We start from the raw sequence: 23,322 nt of genomic DNA on the forward strand, positions 1-23,322 counted from the left end.
GAGTAGGCAGCAATGAGTCATTTTCAGATTGGCAAGTTTTAAAGAGTGAAGAGCCACACAGATAAATGCTGGGGCCTCAACTATTTACAATCTGTATCAATGGCCTGGATGAAGCGACTGAATATATAGTTGCTAAGTTTGCTGATGACACAGAGATAGATAGGCACATAAGTTGTGAAGAGGACATAAAGCGATACAGATAGATTAAGTCAATGACAAAAATTTGAGAGATGAAGTATATTGTGGAGAAGTGTGAACTTGTCCACTTTGACAGGAAGAATAGGAAAGCAGTATACTATTTAAATGGAGAGAGATTGCAGAACTCTGTGGTCCTGAGGGACCTGGTTGTACCAGTACATAATCACAAAAAGTTAGTATGCAGGTACAGCAAGTGGTTAGGAAGGCACATGGAATGTTGTCGATTACTGCAAGAGGAGTGGAGTATAAAAGTAGGGATGTTTTGCTACAGTGGTACAGGGCATTGGTGAGAACACATCTGGAATTCCACATAAAGTTTTGATCTCTTTATTTAAGAAAGGACATAATTATATTAGAAGCAGTATAGAGAAGGTTCATTTAGCTGATTCCTAGAATGACGGAGCTATCTTATGAGGAAAGGTTGGACAGGTTGGGCCTGTATCCATTGGAGTTTAAAAGAATGAGAGGTGAAAGTACTGAAACATTGGGCTGTAATTTCCAAGCTTGCAAGCCCTTTTGAGCAATGGTATCTGCAGCCTTGAGCATATTGAGCCTGCATGGTGACAAGCTGAGATTTCATGGCCCTTCTGAATTTCCACTGCAGCACCCAGAAATTGGGTGGCTTCTGCTCATGCTGCAGCAGATGCAGAAACATCACTCATCAGAATCTGCATCATTTTCAGTTTGCCAGTTTTCTCATGGAGTTGGACACCAATTCCATGCTGAAAAGGAAGGGCTTCAAACTCCATGCCAAACCTTGAGCCAGATGCCTCCAAGCTGCTTGAAAGTTTCAGCAGGCTTTCTGGCAGGCCTGCCAATGCAACAATTGTTTCATTGTGCATGTCCATCAACCTGTTTCCTTTTACCATTCGATCAAAATACCTATCTGAGTCCTCAGTATCAGAACTCAGGTGCATCCTCACACTCAGAGGAGTTGGCACCTGTGCTACCCTTTCCCTCTGCCCTGGCTGCAGGTCATTTGTGCCTGGTGACTCACTATGTGCAGATTGCACCTCTATGCTATTCTCTAAAGTACACTCAGTGCCAATATCTAAGCTGGTGGCAACAAGTGTGAAATCGAGTGACAGTGTTTCTTCTTCATCAGTATCCTGCTGCTCTGGACTTCAAATTGGACAATAATGCTTAACCAGGTGGCAGTTTTTGGGTATTTGTAAAGAGAGAAGCACAAGTGTAGTGTTGCCGTGAGGGAAGGGAGAGAAAACAAGAGCCTCTCTCTTACTTTCACCATTTGCAGATTGTATATCAGAAGACAACATGCGATGAGGGGAAAATGGGATATGAGAAAGTGGATTAGATAGAAACATATGGTGATCCTCTATGGCTTCAGTCTCACCACTGGCCTTGGCCTCGTGACTGCTCCAACGATGGTGTGCACTGTCTCCCCCATGGAGGGCTCCGAACATACTGCTGTGCCTGTCCCCCACCAGTTAGGTGTTGATGGCTCCATTTATACACCACCTTTCCTGCAAGAGACAGTAAACCAAGTTAGTGAGTGTGTTGCAAAGCATTTGCGTGATGTTCTTGTCATAATTGAACACAGTGTCTGCAAGTAGTGAAATGTGGTTTTGAGGCTTGTGGCACTGCAAAGTGTGTGAGGGCAAGATGAGGCTATGAATGTGAGACCTGAGTCATGTTTGTCAGAGACTCTAGGCGATTGAAGGGTGGATGATGAATAGAGCAGTCCATGAGGATAGTGGTTCATTTGTAAGGAATTTGGTGATGCATTCGGAGACCTTGACCACACGTGAGATCATTAACCTTCTTCCTTCTATCGAAGTCATTGGGTTAGACCGTTTCCATTGACGGCAATGGTTATCTGCTCTCACTACCTTCTCAGTGTCTGTTTGGAAACCCTCTGGCTCTGTGTGGCTAAAGGACCTCTCTCCTTCTGTCCACTGCCTGCACCAGGGGTTCAGTGAACCTTGGGAGCACACACCCTGCCCTGTTGTGCCATTTCTGCACTTCCTGCTAAGAGACTTTTCCAAAAATACAGTTGTATCATCTTCTGTACTGAGAATGAACTTCACTTTTAAGTGGTGCTGGCCTTGCCCGAGCTTGGGTCTCCTGTAGAGATAGGCAGCCACACAGCAGCATCATTAGCACTGGGTTGCACATCACTATCATTTAAATTAGCAGGCAGCTCAAAGTTCACTTACTGCCTGCATCACAACAAATGACAAGGGTTAATCACGTATTGTGATTCTTGTGTCCATTTTCAGGTCTTATCCAATTTTCTTCCCTTGCACAGATGGAAAATGAAGGATAGCTGGTCCAATAAAGTTGTAGCCAAGCAAGAATCAATACCTTCAGAGCAGATGGACATGCAACAGGGTCGATGGAATATTTCAATATATATTTGTCCTTCGTTTTAGCAAATTTCAGCCATCACTGAAATTCCACCCATTGCTTATGTAACATTTGCTTTTGCAAATCTAACAGCGATCAATCTGTTGACATTGCTGTTAAGTAATCAATGAAGATGTCGTACCAACTGGACATTGACTAGAATTTATTTGATCAGGGTCATGAAGATATCTTGGTCCTATCAGATTAACAGTTCCTATATGTGGTGAACACTATCATTTCTGTTCTTTACTCTGCCACCACCCCTATATCAATGTTTAGCTTTTGCTGTCTGAGTAGTTTTGCTGGGATAAGCTGGAGAAGCACTCAGTATCTTGTTAATACTTAGAACTGCTTTGGAAACTTTTCAGTTTTTTTCATGAAACTACCCCCTTTATACTAGAAAGCGCTAGGTTTCAGGAGGGAGGAACAATACAATGAAGCAATATAAAAATGACAGCATGTCTTCTATTTGCCTATCAAGCGTTTTTCATAGAGTCTTCGGAAGCTCATCCAAGCTTCAATGAGGTACTGTCAAAGAAATGTTGGTAAGTTGCTGCAGGGCACCTTGCAATTGGTTGTAGGTGTGGTGCACCAGTAGTGGATAGGGTACTAGTCAAGTGGGCTGCTTTGTCCTGGATGGTGTAGAGCTTCTTGAGTGTTGTTAGAGTTACACTCATCCAGGCAAGTGGAGAGTATTTCATCACATTCCTGAGTTCTATCTTGTCTATGGTGGACAGGCTTTGAGGAATCAAGAGCCTCTGACATGGTCTTCTATCCACAGTATTTATGTGCTGGAATCTGTTATTAAGGATATCTTAAGAATCACTTAGAAAGGTGTAGTATGATTAGAACAATCAATATGGTTTTACAAAAGGGAAATCCTGTTTGACAAATTTATTAGAGTTGTTTGAGGATGTAAATGGCAGGGTAGATAAAGGGGAACCAGTAGATGTAGTATACTTGGATTTCCAAAAGGCATTTAGTAAGATGCCCTTCCAAAGTTTAATAGGCATGATAAGGGCTCATGGAGTTAGGGGTAACATATTAGCATGGATGGAGGATAGGATAACGGACAGGAAACAGAACGTGGACATAAGTGGGGCACTTTTAAGTTGGCAGGCTGTGACTGGTGGAGTGCCACAACGATCTGTGCTGGGGCCTCAGCTATTTACATATATATTAATGACTTAGATGAAGTGACAGAGAGTATTGTATCTAATTTTGCTGAAGATACAAAGCTAGATGGAAAGGCAAGCTGTTGGGAAAATACAGAGAGGCTACAAAGAGATATAGACAGATTAAGTGAGTGGATATCATGATGGCAAATGGAGAATAATGTAGAGAAGTGCGAAATTATTCACTTTGGTGGTAAGATTAGAGAAGCAGGATATTTTTTTAAAAGTGTGAACTTGTAAATGTTGATGTTCAAAGAGACTTGGCTGTGCTCATACAAGGAACACAGAAAGTTAGCATGCAGGTGTAGCAAGCAATTAGGAAGGCAAATGGCATGTTGGCCTTTATTGCAAGGTGATTGAAGTACAGGAATAAAGACTTGCTACAATTGTACAGGGCTTTGGTGAGACCACATGTGGAATACAGTGTGCAGTTTTGGTCTCCATATTTAAGAAAGGATATACTTACGTTGGAGGCACCGTGAAGGTTCGCTAAATTGTTCCCTGGGATGATGGGGTTGTCCTATGATGAGAGACGGAGTAAATTGAGCCTATATTCTCTGGAGTTTAGAAGAATTAGAGGCAATCTCATTGAAATGTACAAGATTCTGAAAGGGCTTGATTGTTTCCGCTGGTTGGTGAACCTAAAACATGGGGGCACGTTCTCAGGATAAAGGGCAGATCATTTAGACTGAGATAAGAAGAAATTACTTCACTCAAAGGGTTGTGAATCTTTGAAATTCTCTGCCCCAGAAGGCTTTGGTTACGCGATCATTTAAGGCTGGGATAGACAGAATTTTGTCTCTCAGGAATTAAGGGATATAGGGAAAGTGGAGTTGAGGCCTAAAATAAGCCATGATCATACTGAATGGCAGAAAAGATCCAATGGACCATATGGTCTACTCAGCTCCTATTTCTTGTGTTCCAGTTAAATTTCTGGTCAATGGTGATCCCTCCAGGATATAGATAGTGGGGTATTTGACAATGACACCATTGAATGTCAAAGGAAAGTGATTAGATTATTTCTGGGAGATGGTCATTGCCTGGTACTTGTATAGTTACATGTCACAAGCCTGAAAGTTGCCCAGGTTGGAGAACTGCAGTGGAGAATTTACAATCTAGATGTGATGCCCTCCAGACTCAAAGCTACTGATATTTATGGGAAGGCAAAAAAGGTGCAGGAAGGCAAGAAAATCAGCCAAAGAATCCAACTAAGGATCATTCTTTTGATCTGTTTTTCACCAAATTGACAGCCCGCCTGGTAGCCAGGAGGCCATAGCTGGCAACCCTTGGGACAGTCACCGGCAAAGTATGTAGCGGAAGAATGGCCGTGAGGATGGGGATGGAAAATCAGCCATCACAGTTGGTGTGGTGGGCGGGGAAGTAGGGGGTGACGAAGTATCAGAATTGTAGTGGAGATGGTAAAGGTCAGACATCGTGGCTGGAAGGGGGAGCTCACCGATTTGGAGGAGAGTGCAGAGAGAAGCTGCAATCTGCAGTGTGGAAGTCCAAAGACTTAATTGAAGGGCGAGGGGCAGTACCCCCCTACAGTCCACACAGAGTGATGACAAAGGCAATTACATTGGGGAATCAGCAGCTCCCACCTCTGTTTCACAGCAGCAGTGAATTTTAAATTTGGCTTCCAACTACACTGTGGATGCCCAGTTTTGTTATATTAATGAAGTGTCCTGCTGTGACACCACAATACCAGCCACCTTAAAAAAGGCAGTGGGTGCACAATTGGTATGTTGGGAACACGTTCTCCACATTAAAGTCTTTAAGGTGCCCCCAATCTCTCCCACTTGCCAGGGCAAGGGTTAATATCAAAGCCAAAACACCTAATATTCACTTTCAAATCTCACAAATGAAGTACACCCACTTGAAGAGCTGTCAGTTCCTCTGGAATCTTGCCCCAATCCTCAATTCTTTAGGAGAACTGATAGTGCAAATCTGGGACAATTCCGTCCTAAGTCCAGCAGTGGGCAGGTAAAATGGCGGCTTTTCACGCCATATCGTCCCAAGCCCACTGTAATAATTATGCACTCCTGGGAAACATGCCGTTTCCATGGCAAGCGGGTACTCATTCGTCTGCCAAGCCATCACCTCGCCATTTCAGCATACTGGGCATCATATTTAAGGTCCAGCCGCACACACACCTCTCAGTGCTTCCAGTCCACGACTGCTGCAAAGAAGACATGGCCCTGAAATGGGGGGACTGGCCTTTTAACTCTGAGATGAGGAGGAATTTCTTCACTCAGAGGGTGATGAATCTTTGGAATTCTCTACCCCAGAAGGCTGTGGAAGTTTCAATCATTGAGCATGTTCAAAACAAAAATCGATAGATTTCTGGCTACTAATAACATTAAGGGATATGGGGAGAGTGGGAAAAAATAGCATGAGAAGTAGATGATCAGCCACGATTGTCGAACATGCTCAATGGTTTGAATGGCCTTCTCCTGCTTCAATTTCCTATGTTCCTATTGCAAATCCAAATCACTTGTAACATAGAAAATCTTTTTCTCATGTCACCTGCTAATCGGCTTATATCTATGCCCTTTGGTTATCACCTCTTTAGCCATTGGAAATAGCTCCTTATTCTTTATCTAAATCCTATATGATTTTAAATACATCTATCAAATCTCCACCCAGCCTCCTCTGCTCCAAGGAGAACAACCCCAGCTCACCTGTCCAGTCAAGCAACTATAATTCGTCACTTGATGAACCACTGCAGTAAATCTCCACCACAGACTACATCCTTCCCAAATGTGATGCCCAGAACTGCATTCCAGCCAGGGCTGACCTGGTACTCCAGACAATTTCCTGGTCCCTGTACTCCATGCCTCTGTCTATATAACAAAATTAGCTGTTTTATTAAACTGTCCTGCCACCTTCAGAGATTAATGTACAAACACCCCAAGTATCTCAGTTACTGCATCCTTTTTAAAATTGTACTATTTAATTTGTATTGTCTCTCCTCACTCTTCCCACCAAAATGCATCACGCACACCCCTCTGTGCCAAACTTCATTCGCCAAGCATTCGCCTGTTTCACTAGGTCGTCTGTGCCTTCCTGAGGACTATCACAGTCCTATTCATGTTCCTGCACTTCCCTGCAAATTTCACAATCATGCCCTATACCCACAAGTCCAAGTCATTAATGTATATGGTCCAAGTACTGAACCTGGGGGAACACTGTATACCTCCCTCGAGTCCAAGAAACAACCACTCAACACAGCTCTGTGTTTTCTAGGGCTGTCAACTGCAATTAAATTTATTCCAGAAGTTTTGCCTCATGTCTTTCCTCACACTCCTGCCATTAGTCAGCCAATGCATCCACCCTTCCTATCCCATTGGAAAACAAAAATACTCATTGCCCAATCGGATGGTGCTTGACTGTCAGTTAAACAGCCTTTTCTCCAATTTTCAATATTTTTACATCTGGTAAAGAGAAATGTTCAAAGAAAATGAAGAAAGAAACATTTTTTTTTTAATGCCCTTATGATATTTCTCCAGGGCTGCATCCAACAGTGTCCTGGAGATTGATCTTCAATTCCTGGAGGCTCCAGGCCAGTCCTGGAAGGTTGGCAACCCTACTGTTTTCTCACTCTTTATATCCAGGGTGTGACTGTCCTATATATGTTATTGCCCAATAAAATTGAAAGTTACTGAAGGCCAAAGCAACGTTTAAATTTAAATAAATGGACACTGAATTTCCAACCTATTTAACATTGAATGCAATACAAAAAATTCCCTGGTCATAACTAATTACTCTCAACTAAAATATAGCAGGATTCAAATGTAAAATGGACACTTTTTAAAATCCTCATTTTTTTTAAAGGCACGGACTTGTGTTGCATTATAGCTTCATGGATCCTGTCACCTACCTGAACCTAAACAGAGTTGCCATGCCTTACACATGATGCTCAATAAAGGTTATCAGCAGACTCACAGCTGAGGAAGGCACTACATCTGTACCATCTTTCAAGGCAGCATGTTGCTAAAATACTATGTGGGATGTAAGTGATCACTGAGTGCGCTGAGCAGATCTGGCAATCCCACATGATGCAAGAGATAGTATCATTGAGATATACGTACAATATTGATGATTTTCACAGAAGTGTATCTTCCTGCATTTTGCGTCTGTGTGTATTTCTTGCCCAGTTGGACATTCATGTTTGAACCAAGACAGTGACCCAGACGAATTGACTTTAGAGGACATAATAGCTGAGCCTTTTTCCTGTTCTCAGCATGCGCAGGCACACGCAAATACAGTCATTATGTAGTGACCAGGAGAAGGAACCGTAGCTCAGACTGCTGGAGGAATCCAACAGCCTTTGTGGCTGAGATTAGCGTCAGTATCGAATGGGGCCCCAGCCCTTCCTGGTCTGTAATAGTTCCTTGTTACATTGGATGGTGTATTTACTCTCAGCCATTTATGCAACCATTCTGCTGAATTTCAAGGAAAAGTTTTGCAACAAAATTGCAGCCTTAATCCTGAGATTGAACTGAATTTAACTTTGTTGCACATTTCAGGTCAGGCACTTGTTTGTTTTAGGTCTGCAGAGACTTTTATCTTGGGAACAGTTTGATTGCACACCACTGTCTCTTGACTGGATGGAAAGGTTATCAGTTTTGGGAACTATTTGAAATAATTATGATACTTTAGATTGTGTCTACATCAGGGAACTGTTGCCTGTCAGCAGATAACCTGACTGAATAAATGATTGACTGACAATGCAAGACTAGCAGATATCAGTAGCTGAGCACATGGGGTGACCACAATCTAGACTATCCTAATTTGCAGTGGGTGGATTATGCAACAAGTTTCAGATAGGAGAGAGTTCTTTTACTTATGAAATATGACATTGCAAAATTGCTTGATCTGAATTTGCAACTACCTCACCTACTTTCCAACAAGCTATTCTTTAATTTATTTCAAATTAGCCCTTACACAAGTATAAAATTCAGTATTAATAAAATGTTTAAGACATTTCATGTGTTCTGTTTTACGTAAACCGTATAATTTCTGCAGCGTTCTACATACAAAAAAATGAACACCATGTTCAGAAACTGATTTTTGTTTTGCCTTTTATTAAAATTTGGAACCACTTCCATTTAACAGCTTTAAATCAGCCATCATAAAATTCTACAAATAGCTGAATCCCATTATTTATGTAGATTATATTTTAATTTTTTTGTAAACACAAGCACAGCAATGAAGTATTTTGTCAAACAACTTTTGCTAAATAAGATTGAATAGGTAGTTACTTGATTTGAAACAAACATGGGAATACTATGCATTCTGGTAATCAGGGATCAATTTTAAAAAGGATTTTGCTGGGATTGAGTTAGACACTTCTAGTGAACTCTAGATTGGAGGGGGTCAATATTAAAACAACAGGACATTGGCTTTGTCGAACAAGATCTTGTGGGGCAGAGGAATTAAGTGAGAGAAAAATGCAGAGTATGATCCAGTAAGTAACATTTATTCATTCTGAAGGGAAAAATAACATGTAAAGAAGGTTTCTTTTCTTATCTTCATAAAGATAATGAAACTCAAAAGAAATCAGACAGCTGGTGATTTCCTTCTGTTTCAAACTGATGTGAAAAAAGAACAGATAATACAGTTGGAAATATTGTTTTGGAAATTGTTGTCAGTTGTGAATTTTATGTGAACAGTTTGACAATACTATAAAAGAGAACTGTTTTATAAATACGAAAAGCATCTGCATGATGATCCATGAATAATGAATCAGGAAAATAATAAGTTCCCCTGAGTAAATAAATAAGTGGAAAGCGCAAACTGGTAACAGGTGGTGAATTACAATCTGTAGATATGCAGAAAATACCCAGAGATGGTTGGCCAATTGTGCATAATCAAAACATCCAGAATATATGTTCTTGTTTTTTAACTCTGAAGTAGGAATGTGGTGAAGTAAGTGGCGAGGGTGTTCCAAACTGGTACCAGATTGGCTTGGTTGTTCCTTACTGACTGGGCCTGATTAGTATTCCGCTTGCCAACTTTCCAACCAAAAAGGCCAGTAAGTTGACAGGAAGTAGGTCCCCTGCCGTTAAAATTGGGTGACGGGAGGCTGCCACTGGGGACCCAAAGAAATGGTCCCTGGCTCAAGATAAGTGGATTGTTGGAGCCTGACAATGGAATCATGGTCCCTTGATGAGGGTAGGGAAGGGGGCAGTGGGGAGCTGGGGAAGGGAAGGACTAAGGCTTTCATGTGGTGCTCAGAAAAGTTTTCCTGGGACAGAATTTTCTCCCCGTCGGGGAGGTTTGGCGGGAGCAGGCGTGGGCAGGTGCGCAACAGATAGCCGCCCGTGATCAGCTGGGTGCCGCCATTTTACATGTGTCGTGCGCCCAGAAGCGCTGAGCGCTCCCTATGCAGCCGGGGGCAGTAGGCTGAATCGGGGATTGTGCTGTTTCGCACATGCGCATGAAAGAGCGCAGAAATCTGAGGGAGATTAGTTTTAAGTTCTGAAAATTTTAATAAAGAAAAAAAATTAAGACATGTCCCCTTATGTGAAAGTGTCACATGAGCTGGGACATGTCTATGAATGTTATTAAAAATCTTTATAAAACTTTAAGCACCTTCGTGAAACCTCATCCCACCCATGGATGAGGTTTCATGATAAATGCAAAGGCCGCCTGGGCTCTTCACCTGCCCACCAACCTTAAGGTTGGACAGGCAGCTCAGTTTATTGTCTTAATTGATAATTAAATGGCCTTAATAGCCGACTTGGGTGCGCACCCGTCGAACTGAAAATCTGAATGATGTGCAGTGACATCAGGGCGCACACCCGATGTCACCGTGCGTCATTTTACGTGTCGGCAAGCAGGCCCCGCTTGCTGAGCTGAAGACTCCGACCCTGATCTTTCTGGCCCTCTAGGAACTCAATAAAATTTTACAAACTCTCTTGTCTTTTGGCCTTGGCTGCTGTTTCTGGCAGGTTGCCTGGCTGCTCAGGTCTCGGGTTAAATTAGCAGATCGAGTCCAAATTTTGTCATTTGAAGAGCAGAGGTAAAAAGAGTAGACTATCCTAAGAATTGTTGTTTAAAAAGCTTAAACTTTCCTCCATTAAGGCCAAGTTTGTAGCTTTCAAATGTTTTACTTTGTTTATGTTATCTGCTGCCGCTTTTGAAAAATTGGAAGTCAGGATTGATAAGACTAATGCTTAGGTGTCAATCATATGGGAATGATGATCTCCCAATGTGCATTAAAATACGATTGCCTAAACTAAGTTTGACTGTGAATAACTTGACTGTGGTTGACTCTTGTTACAGAGAAGCAGAAAAATGTTAAGGGAGGTGTGTGACAAAGTGTGCTAAATGCCAGACATTTAATATATTGTTTGTGAATCTTCCATTGCATTTTTCAGGGTGAGGCAGTAGAGTTTTTGGCAGAGGCCAAAGGCAATGGCTTTGGTTTTAGTTTTCCCAGTGGTTAATTGAAGGAAATTTCAGCTGATCAGGACCTGTTTTAGATGCTGAGAGGCTGTTTACCCGATTGAAGTATCTCAAATTAGGTGGCATAGCTTCAGAACAAGGGCTCAGCCATTTAGGACTTGGGTGAGGAGAGATTTCTTCACGCAGAAGTTGTGGATCTTTTGAAATCTCTGCATCTGAGGTATGTGGATGGTCAATCATTGATTATATTGAAGGCTAAGATCAATAAATTCTTGGGCCTGATTTTTCCCTTGGCAGGTGCACACGATCAATGGGCCCGGGAACGGTCAGGAAACTAGCCCCTGACTGTGATCGGCCCACAACCGGAATTTCACGCTGGCTGGCCAACTAATGCCCACCCAGCGTGAAACGCGTCTTCCCAATGGTCGGGAAGGGCCAAGTGGGGGAAAGGCCTTGTCGGGCGCGGGGTCCAATGGTGACCTGACAGGCAGTGTACAAACGGCAGGGGCAGCTCCCTGTAGGATGCCAGTGGAGAATTATAATCTGTAGTTTGGAGATTGGAGCAATGGCCTCAACAGCGGCTGGAGACGTCAGGTGGAAGGGCAGGTCAGCTGGGCACTCTTCCCCTCGCCCACGCCATTTTTTCAGATGAGTGCCTCATAGTCCTTGTGGAGGAGGTGGGTGTCAAGTGGGATGGCAGGAGAAAGCTACTGCATCAGACTAAAACAGCTTGGGAGGAGGTGGCAGCCGGGTTCAGCAGCCACGACGTCGTGAGGCGCACGCGAGTGCAATGCCACAAAAAGGTTCAACGACCTGCTGCACTCGGCAAGGGTGAGTACCACGTTGGCATGGATCAGTGTGGAGAAGTGTTAAGCATTGGCCATTCCTCCTGTGGAGCTCAGGGATGTTAGAGTTTGAGTGCCAACTGCCAATGACGCCAGAATTGACTGAGGGGGTGAACCCTGGCTGCTTGGCCTGAGTGCCTTGCAGCTTGAGGGCCATGACTCGGATGTGCCCTGCAAGGTGCTTCTCAGGTGGGGTTGGGCAGGCTGCAATGGCACTGCAGCTAGAGAATGGACTAATCAATGCTCCTCTGTCCTTTCAGGAGAAGAGGACCCATAACAACATAGAGAGGTCAAGGACAGGCAGAGGCCCCCCTCCCAAACTTAATATTGATGAGGTATGAATGGACGCTTTGGAGCTGGAGAGCCTCCACCTACCTCGGTCAGCCGGATGTGGAGTGGCAGGAATCCCTGATGAACGTAAGAGTGCAGTTGACAGAGGTGAGAGTTTCAGATTGTGCAAAGATTCTTGTGTAGACTCTTCATTGATAGCAGCCTCAAAACTGGAGTGCCCATTGATTATTGAAAGACTATGGCACCATGATGCAGATCTCCATTGTCTCACCAGGGTGCCTGGCATGCACAATGACAGTGTGATGACTTAAACTAATGACAGGTCATTGTTCGCCCTTAGATTCGCCAGCACACACTCGTTTGCAAGACGCCTAAGAGCCACTCTTGATGCCAGAGGAGCGCCTGGCTTCAGATGCACCCACGTTTCATCCGCTCTCTGAACCAGGCACCAGCGCAGATACCAGCACCTTGGTGGGTGTTAGATCAGTGGCTAAAATGTTGGTGCACAGCAGTGAGGACACTTCACACTCACTTGAAGCGAAGGCGGAGGCAGAGAGTGCCCAGGGCGCCGGCAATCCGAGGACTGCTGGAGACTAGGACGACGCTGAGTCGAAGGCAGATGATGTGTCTCTGGAGTTGTCCATTAGGTGGCAGCTGCTGGATGTCCAGTGGGATGTGCGGGAGGATCAGGCGGAGATCCATGAGGGCCTGCCTGCCACCGTCTCTGTTGTGGAGGAGTCCATGCGGAGCATGAGCACTGCATTGACCCTCATGGCTAAGCGCACTGCCTCCTCCATTGAGAAAGAGGCAATTCTCATGGAGAGGCAGCTCCAGGGAGAGAATCAGGGGTTTCTGGGGTTGCGCTCAGACCTGCAAGCCCTCACACAGCCAATGACCTCAGATGGTCAGTGTCAGTGTGGGAGATGGATGAGGCACCCAGTATCCCACCCAGGTGCCCATCCATCAATGGTGAGCAGGGAGGTCTTGAGCGATCTTATGTTGGCACACAACCTGCTTGTCGTCTCTGCGGGCTCCTCTCAGGGTGCTCTGGATGATAGCAGCTCTTCCGCCTCTTTTCCAGTGACCGTGGCATCTGATGAGGCTGCAATGACTGGTGAGATGCCAGCTGTGGCACTGGCTGCTACCTCGCAGAGGGGGCCAGCACGGGTTCCACTGACCAGAGGATGACCACCAAGATCATCAAGGCCAACAAGCCAGTAGAGTCAGGGATTGGGTGGGCAATTGGCATTGAGGTAAAAATCAGCCAGTGCAACTCCTGGGGCCTTATGTCCTATTCTTGCTCCTGTTTCTTATGTTCCAATGTCTATATTCCTGCTCTTATGTGATCTTCCATTTTGGAAGAAGTCAGATCAACCAGTGTGGGTTGTTGTTACATGCAGATACATATTGTAAATAAATCAAATGCTCAGCATCATGCCGTTCAGTGGTTTTAGGATGGCTCTGGTTCATGTCATCTTTTGGACAATGTTTCAGTTCCTGGTATTAAATCAAAGCAGATATGTTGACTTGGAATCAGTGGAATCAATACAGCTTTGGATGCAGTAACTCTAAATGAGATTTCTGTGCTGCATTTATATGTGTAAATGTAACATTAAATGATAGTGTAACTTTTTCTACAGCACTTCAAAAGTACTTCATTTACTGCAAAGCAACTTGAGAACCCTGAGGTTGTGAAAGGCTTTATATAAATGCAAATCTTTCTTTCTATAAGTTACTGTATAAACCACAGAATCCCATAAGTCACAGGCATTATAAAAGTAAGTGCTCATCATTGGAAAAATAGGAGACCTGGTTCTATTTCATCTTTCTCTTTCCCATTCAGATAACAAATGTTTTTCATCATTGAAGGCCTCAAAAGTTCTGGCTTGTATGTCAATGATGGTCTTAATTCTTAGACACTGTTCATTTTATTTTTGAAAGATTTCTGATGGAATTAGTCCTTATTTATCAGTCATTTTCTCACCTACTGCCCTGTCAGAAGTTACTTCCTTTTTTCCACCAGTGCTGTCACATTTTGTTATGTCACTCAAGAGTTGAGTGTTGAGAGAGTGTTTCAAGCAGGCTATTAAAGCAAAACTGAGATCAGAAACATCCCTGATTCTAATCTATTATTCACACATATGCACTTCCAGTTGGGTTGCTGAAACATGAACCTGACTAATCTAGATCTTTCCCTTAGTATTTATTTATTCTTTGATGGGATGTGGCAAGGCCAGCATTTGTTGCCCATCCCTAATTGCCCTTGAACTGAGTGGCTTGCTAGGCCTTTTCAGAGGGCATTTAAGAGTCAACCACATTGTTGTGGATCTGGAATCACATGTAGATCAGACCAGGTAAGGATGGCAGATTTTCCTAAACGACATTAGTGAACCAAATGGTCTTTACAACAATTGAAAGCTAGTCTCAGTAACGGTGACCATGAAAGTAGCTTTCAGGTTCAGATTTATTAATTCATTGTGTTAAAATTCCACCAGCTGCCAATTGAACCCATGCCCCCAGATCATTAACCTGAGGCACCAGATTAACAGTCCAATGACATTACCACTATGCCACTGTCTCCCGTATATTGAGCATGTGCCCATCATTCCAGTGAACTAATTCTGCACAGACTGGGAATTGGGTGTAATTTAAGCACTCACTGGATAAACTACTAGTAGACCTTAAATCTTCTCTTTAAAATTCCATTCTTGATTTGTCACAGTGGTATAATCTGGATTTAATTAGCAATAAAGGCATTTTTTTATCAAAGACTCCAACGATAAAACAGATTAGAGACATGTATAGAATGGCTGGTGTTAAAATTATTTTCCTACTTGGAGAAGAAGATAAGTATGCCTTCTTTGTTGTTTCTGGCAAGAACGAAACAATGAATGATTTGCAGGTACTAAAACACCGGTGTGGTTTTTCCCTGGAACAGGGACTTGCCCTGCTCTCTCCAAGCATTCTCCTTGCAATACTGGCCTCTGCTTGATCCAACAACAACAACAACTAGCATTTAAATGAAAAGTCATCTTGACCCAAATGATAACTCTGTTCCAATACACAGATGCTGTCTGACCTGCTGAGTATTTCCAGCATTTTTTGTTTTTATTTCAGATTGGCGGTATTTTGCTTTTGAACATTTATACAGTGCCTGTAACATAGTAAAATATTCAAAACCCTTCATAGGAGTGATTATCAGACAAAATTTGACATTGAGCCCAAGGATACATTAAGATAGTTGACCAAAAGCTTATTCAGACATATGTTTTGAAGAGAGTCTTAAATGAGGAGTGAGGCAGAGAGTTTAGGGGATGGACAAGATGCTAAGAACAAAGCGGCTGATGACATGGCTGACCAATGGTAGAGTGAAGGAAGTAAGGATGGACACATGGCAGAACAAGAGTTCTGGTTGTATGGCTGGAAGAGGTTCAGAGATGGGGTGGGGTGAAGCATTGGAGGGATTTGAACTCAGTTGAGAATTTTAAAATTGTGGTATTTGGTGACTGGAAGCCAACGTGGTCAGCAAGAGGAAGGGTCTTGAACATACAGAATTTACTGTGAGTTAGAAGTGTTTTGGATAGAAGCTGGGAGGCTAGCCAGGGGAGCATTGGAATTATCGAATCTGGAGGTAACAACAAAAGTATAGATGAGGGATTCAGTGGCAGATGTGCTCAGGCAAGGGCAGAGGGGGAGACTTTACAAAGATGGAAGTAGGCATTCTTAGTGATGGATTGAGTATAAGGACGCAAGTTGAGATCAGATTCAACTGCAACACAGAGTCTTGAAGCATCAGCTTCTGTCTGAGGCAGTGGCTAGGGAATTGAATTTTTGGTGGGAGGCAAAGACAGTGGTTTGATTGGAGGAAATTTCAGCTCACGCAGGACTGGATGTTGGTTAACAAAGAGACCTTACAAAGGTTAAGAGAGACGGTGTTGAGGTAGAACTGGGTGTCAATAGCATACATGTAGAATCTGGCATTTATTTTCAGACGATGTCACAAAAGCAACTAATAGAGGAGAGATAGGAGTGGGCCAAGGATGAATCCATTTCAGGAGATTGGCTATAACTGGATAAGTAAGAGCAGGTGAGGGCACTCTCACTTAGCTGGACAAACAGGAGAGAGGTGTTAGAAGAGGATGATGTGGTCAATTGTGTCAAAAATGACAGACAAGTTGAAAAGGAGGAGGGGGGATAGTGCACCATGGCCAACATCTCTCAGAATGTCATTTTGTCCTTTGATTAGGACTATTTCAGTAATGTGGCAGAGGCAAAAATCTGACCAGAGTGGTGTAAACAGTGGTTTTGGGAAAGAATAATGGATTTGAAAGGTGACAATATGTTTAAGAACTAAAGAGGAAAAGGAGCTTGGAGGTGGATGGTGGTTTGCAAGGACAAGAAGGATCAAGGGTCTTTTCTGAGGAAGAGATGATGATGGCAGATTTGAAAAGGAGGGGAACAGTACCTGAGGCATTGGAGCGATTTACAATATCAGCTATTATGAGGGTTAGGAAGGGAAGTCGAGTTGTCAGAAGTCTTGTGAGAATAGGATCAAGAGGTGTATCTCATGGAGAAGATGTCCTCAGAAATGGCATGAGGGAGGATAGAAGTCATGAGTTCAGGACTAGGGTAGGGGAAACGTTAGGGAAGTTTGACCCGATGTGTCAGGGGAAGGGAGGGAAGCAGCAAGGGCAAAATGGATGGTTTAAATCTTACTAATTTTAGGAACTTAGTGTAATGATTATGTTACTGGACTAGGCAATCCAGTACCACCACCTCAGGACAACGAGGGCTGAACAATAAAGATCAGGCTTGTCACTGATGCTCAAAATTTCCAAAGTATGACAAACGGTTAGGTTTGCTTAACTTTAAACAGTATCACTATACAAAACACTGAGTGTGATCATCAAGAATTATGACTCATAATTTAGTTACAATTGAAAGGCTTTATGTGCAAAAAAAAATTACATTCTACATCTATGGCATTTCTTAGAGGTGCTACACTTTATGGCTAATTCTATATACCTTCTGCATTCAATAATCAGCATATTTTTGAAAAAGGTGCATTCAAAATATCTCAAGTGGGTTTTACTGGATTAAGGATCAGGGATTGGTGATTTTTATAGGAGGAGAAAGGGGAAGAATTTGCAAATGTTTTCCCAGGTTATAGTTAATACTGATGGATGTGGGGAAGGAGTGAAAGCTATCAGAAGACAGATGCTATTTCGGGACCAAGCTCCATTCTATCTTAATTCTTTGGATTTTGAGTTTTGCCCTTTTGAACACACAGGCCTGGGTTTTCGCCTTTCCATAGTTGCAAAAATGGTGGAAGAGGCTGAAAGTTGGAAGTCCTGCTCCCTGAACACATCACCTACCACTGTCGCAGGGGGGTGGGAATGGGCACGGGGCAGAATTTGCTCATGCGCGTTTTGTGGAGGCAGCTGTTCATGTAAAACAGCAGCTACCTCCACTCATGTCTAATTTTGGTGACTCAGGTGTGTGGAAACACTGTGCAGGTTAAACCTGTTAGGAACAGGTCTCAACTTTGTGGAATCCTTTGGAGAAGTGGGGTACCCTTTTGGAGAGGTAGGATAGCTTTTGGATCTGGTCTCAGCACACCTTTGGGAGAGGTAAGGTGTCCCATAGGATTGTTAAAAGTAGGCATATATGTGCATAAAAAGTTCATGGGAACTGTCAAATGTCAAAATGAACTGTCAAAAAGCAATTACCAAGGCATTTAAAATTCCTCCCCTTTAAATCTTTGGAGAAAAAATTGTCTGGAGTGTTTGAAAAAAAATATTGATTGCTGTTTCACTCTGTCATGTCGACTGTTCAACTGAGATGGGAGGAGTGCACTGTCTGTCTCTAGTTTCACTACTCCACTGGTCACAGCATATTGTTAAATGATTTCTTCAGCTAGCTGAATGCCCAAATTTGAATTCCAGAATGACCACTCAGTACCCAGGTTTCTTCAATAAACAACAAAATTACTAGTTTATTATAAAACCAGTCTTGTCAGGCAGAAAGCCAAAGCTTATTAACATACAGTATGAAATATAAGAGTACAATAATTATTCTTTCTAAAAACCCTAACTCGCGCTCTCTCATATACACACACACACACACCTCAAAAAAAAACAGGAGTTCTGCCAACAGATTAAGAGTCAATGGTTCAAGGGAAAATGATAGATGGTGGAGTCCTTCAAATGGCATTGGGTTATACGGTTGGTTTCTCAGCACTGGCTGGGAAAACAGTCGATGACTCTTGCTCTACTTTTCAGGTGGATTTCGAAGTCGTTTTCAGAACATAGAGCGATTTAGGAGCAACTTCCATTCACTCTCTCTTTTGGGACTGGGTCTGGAGCTTCAGGAGCTGTTGTCGTCTTTACCAAAGCAGTTGATCCTTCTTGTTTTCTCCCCCAAAGCAAATCCAAAACCAACTTTTAAAAACAGGTTTCCAGGCATGGAGTTTTTTTCAAAGCCATAAACCACTACATAACCCTTTTGATCCACCAGAATTGAAGAGGTTTCCAGCTTCTTTAAAACTGCTTAATTATTTTTTCTTGTAAAATGCTGTCTTTTCCAAAACCAGCAGCAATCAGAGTCCTAGCATTAACTTTTTAAGGGACAATGTCTTTTTAAAAAAAAAACAAATTCTTCCAGAATGTTCTTAGTCCTTGAAGATGAACCATTTTCTATGATTAAAGTGTTTATGACATATGCCTGAAGGTTACCATTATTGGATTAGTGCTGCATAACTGATTTCACAACCTTGCATTATCACAGGGTGCTTGCCATTTCAGTTTGAGTGACAGCTACAAATGGTTACAGACCCTTTGAAGTAGGGAGCTGTGAATTCCAATGTTTGTTTTTATTAGGGATCATACACTTGAATTAAATGTTTGTTCTTATCAGGGGTTATATAGTTGAAGGAATGTAAATGGCTTTTTATGAATGAGTGTTTTTTTAAAAAAAATAAAATCTGCAATACACACTTAGGAGCCACGCTGAGCTGAAATAATATAAAGTTCTGAGGTCTGCCGATGATGGATACTGGGTGAGTTGGCATGGTAGGTGTAAGGGAAAAGGACATGGGATGGCACTAAGTTAGCATAGGGGCTATAAAGGGCTATTGGGAATTGGTTGGGGCCACGAGTTGGCATGGAGGGTAAGAGGAACCATGGAGATTGAGCAGAGGGACGGAGGTTGAGCAGAGGACCATAGGTTGTTATGGAGGGTATAAGGGGCCATGGGGTCGGGACAGGGGCTTGGGTTGGCATGGATAGAGCATGGAGAATGTGGGGGGTTGGGTGTGAGGGATGGAGGGCTGTTTTATGTATTTTTTTTAAATGTCAGCACAGTGCTGGAGCACAGAAAGAGGCCTCCCGCCCAGCCTGCCTGTGCACCTGGTAGCCTCTGCAATTGTTCTGGAGTCGCCTGGCCCAACTCCTAGAGAACCCCACCACACTGGAACAAAAATCCCAACTTCTGGGGCACTTTTTCCTGAGTTGGATTTGTGGAGCCAGGAAATTTTCCAATTCTGCACACTCAACCCAGGAGTAAAAAACCTGGACTTGTCATTCCCCACTGTATAACAATGGACACTATATCAAATCTTCTAGACTAATTTGTTAAATTGTAGCTGATGGAAAAACACACTGTTTCAAGCATACTCATTTTCTTTAAAAGAAAGTTTATTTTTCTAGATGATGTTGACCTAAGAAAACTTGGGAATAAGGCAGAATCGGTGCTGTTGACACAAGACACAATCGCCATAGAGAAAGCCAGAATGGAACCAATATACACCTTACAAGGAGCTAAAGCTAGTGTCCACAAGAAGGCAAAACCTCACCACCTAACTGCCACTGGAACAAAACAGAAACATTCATCAAAAACTGCAAAGATTAGAAATTACAATATCCGTGACTAAGGTCTCTTATGAGCTAAAGTCTGAAACAAAAGGTGCAAGTGTTACAGTTACCAGACAGGATTTTTTTTTCTCACATTGAGCTTCCTAAACTGGTCACTGTCTGATTCCTGAAAACAAGCATATGCTTCAGGAATCTTACAAGTTTACTTTCAACAATGTTACAGGAACTTTGTCGAATTTCGCTTTCTTAAGTTGAGACTATCATATAATACTTACCAAGATCCAGTTGGGTTATCTCTTCCTCAAAGGAATCAAGGAGGCTGGTCAAGCAGAACCTTCCCATTCTGGATCGTGTTGACAATTGTTTACTAGATCATCGCTCTACAGAAAATCCTGAGGTTTATTTCTGATAATCAATTAGATTATTCTACATGGAATGAAAGTAAGACGATTAAGTCTTTAATTGACTGCATCTGCTTTGTCACCTTTTTGTATATGAGCGTCACATTGATAGGTTTTCAATCTTTTGGTGCTTTCCTAGTGCCCAAAGCCTTCTTCATGATGATTGTTAGTGTTTCATGAATCTCTTCCTTCATCTCTTTCAATATTCTGGGATAAATATAATCTATCTCTTGGAATTAATTTGTTTTGAGCTAAATAAGATTTCAATCTCATAACTTAGGCATGGAGGTGGGGTGGACAGTGGAATTTTAGCCTCAGGATAAGGAATGGAGGTTAAATTCTAAAATATCTTAAACCTGACCCCCAGTATACCTCTTTCCAGTTTAACCAGGAATGAGGGAGGGTAAGTCGTCTGTTCTCTGGAAGCAGGTCAATAATTTTACTATGTTAATGAGGCTATATGTTATATTTTAGCAGTCTTATTAGATTTTAATGGCTGCAGGTTGGCGTTCCAGTGTTCAGGAAACCCGGCAGCTCAAGGGAGGAGCAAATTGCTGAATTCAGGAGATAAGTGCCTTTTATAGCATTGCTTGTGAGTTAGAAGGAGCAGGAACGCTTCTCCCTGGTCCACCAACTAATCTAACACAATCAGCCTTTCACCTAATCCCCCACTGTGTCCCCCACCTAATGATGTCTGCTCTCCCTGGCAACCACCTCCCCCAACCCCTCCACTATCCCTCTCCTCTCCAGTCTCTGGCTGCAGCCTTCAAGTGTAAGCCTTCCTGCTCACCAGCCTCTCAATCTGGCTGGCTGCTGCATGGGAAATGGCAAAAAAAATCAGTTCTTTATGCAGCAGGGCACAAACTTACCATGTGCAGTGACAATAGTATCTCAAGTATTTTGTACATTTGCTCATTATTCTGTTGCTGCGTATTAATAATTTCCTATTTGTGCAGCTGAATCTGTTTCTCAGAATAGTTGGTTCCCAATTGTGTCAATATTTGCAGGTGTTTCTTCAGTCATAAAATTTTAAAAACCATAGACCTAGGCCACAAACAATAATTTGGCCTTGGTGTCATTTACAGAACTTATGATGAGGAGCTGTGTTTTCTAGAGCAAGACAAGGTCCATCAGTTTGCATTCTTAAACTGGAAAGTCTCGTTTTGACATAGAATTCCTAGAAATCCAATCAACTGATCAAACTTCTCCAAATAGGATCGCTTGAATGGAAGTTTCAACCTAAAACCTCAAACTCTTCACATGGTTGGGCTCAAACCCTTTACTTGCAGAACTAAAATGAAAATATAGCAGATTCTGGAAATCTGAAATAAAATCAAAAAATTAATAAAATACTCAGCTGGTCAGGCAGTATTTGTTGAGTGGAAGATAGATTAATGTTTCAGGTCGATATTCTTTTTGGTTCTAACAAAAGATCAACCTCGAACATTAATCTTACATTCCTTGAGAGATGCTTCCTAATCTGCTGAATATCTACAACATTTTCAGAATTTACATATGAACTCTGTTTTAACAGGCTACTTTTTAAATTATATTTTAAAATTGATTAACTGAATGAACAGCTACAATTGTTGCACCATAGAACGGATGTTTTATATTTCATAGAAAATTGCTGTATTTTTCTAATTACATCTCAAATTATTTGTGAATATATGAATTTTGTTTCCGAAGGTAACTTCTGTTGTATAATAAATACAAATTGTTACGTACCAACAAGGTCTTTTTCACAAAGGTTATCATTATGGAATAGACCAAACAAGGAAATCCCATCTTCTGCCAATGGATTTAATATGTCAGAAAACTCTGAACCGGTTTTCTATCTGCTTTGACTTAAATTCCCTCACTTCAACAGTGGTTCTGCACTTCTTAGATCTCAGTATCTGCTCTTCAGATCATACAATTTGATGCATTAATTTTTCTGACCTCAAAGTTATTTATGAACTTATTTTTGTAATGCTTCATGTAATATTACTTCATAATATCCCAATATCGATTACTGCAGAATCATATTTAAAAGTAAAAGTTAAGGCTTAATGCATACGTTCATTGCATGCATTATCAATAAGAAATCATTGGTTCAGTTCCTTAACAGTAAAGGTGTTGCATATTAAAAATATGAGAAACAAATTGAGAGATTTTGAATATAGCTTGGAAGTAATATTATTTTATAAATTTAAAGAATTTATAAAAAGTTTGAAAAGGAATATCAGCACAATTCTCCCATATAACAGTTGTTTTTGATAAAGTACTATTGTTACTTTACTGTCAAACTATGAACAGAATTTTAATATTATGGGAGCACAACTCAGTCCTCTTTACATATCTATTCCTATACTACTAGAATTCTATATGCACAGTAAAACTTGGGAAAACTTCTTCCCACCCCCATAGACAGATACAAGCACTCCAACTCATGAACAGTGGGGACATAATCTGGAATTATTAGTGTGGCTCAATTGGAAACAATGTCACTTCTAAATCAGAGGTTTATAGGTTCAAACACCACTTTTATGTAATTTTGACGATACTGAGGAAATACTGCTTTAGAGGAGCTGCCATTCATTAGTTGAGAGTTTAAACCAAAACCCTGTTCCAGTGGTGCAGATGGGAATTAAAGATCCAATGAAAGTACTCAAAGAATTGCAGGGGGTTCTCCCAGTGTCCTGGCCAGCATTACTCCATCGTCAGTACCAGCAAAAGAAAAATTATATGAACTTGTCAGTCAACATAATCTGCTGGGATT

General features: G+C 42.0%; 1 protein-coding gene across 5 annotated transcripts in view; it reads left to right on the forward strand.

Annotated features, from left to right (window-relative positions):
* Positions 1–22,288, forward strand: part of ccdc57 (coiled-coil domain containing 57) — a 179,441-nt gene extending 157,153 nt beyond the window's left edge. For 2 of the 5 annotated variants that reach the window (XM_041217393.1, XM_041217394.1), the window contains one exon: positions 19,996–22,288. In XM_041217393.1, the coding sequence (XP_041073327.1) occupies positions 19,996–20,219 (224 nt within the window). In that variant the 3' untranslated portion in view covers positions 20,220–22,288. Of the gene's footprint in view, positions 1–12,258; positions 12,437–12,629; positions 12,747–19,978 lie in introns of those variants that run through there. The other 3 variants (XR_005946643.1, XR_005946644.1, XM_041217395.1) reach the window with 3 other exon arrangements.
* The last annotated feature ends 1,034 nt before the right edge of the window (positions 22,289–23,322 follow it).

The sequence above is a fragment of the Carcharodon carcharias genome, chromosome 22 (assembly GCF_017639515.1).
Source record: "Carcharodon carcharias isolate sCarCar2 chromosome 22, sCarCar2.pri, whole genome shotgun sequence".
Lineage (NCBI taxonomy): Eukaryota > Metazoa > Chordata > Chondrichthyes > Lamniformes > Lamnidae > Carcharodon > Carcharodon carcharias.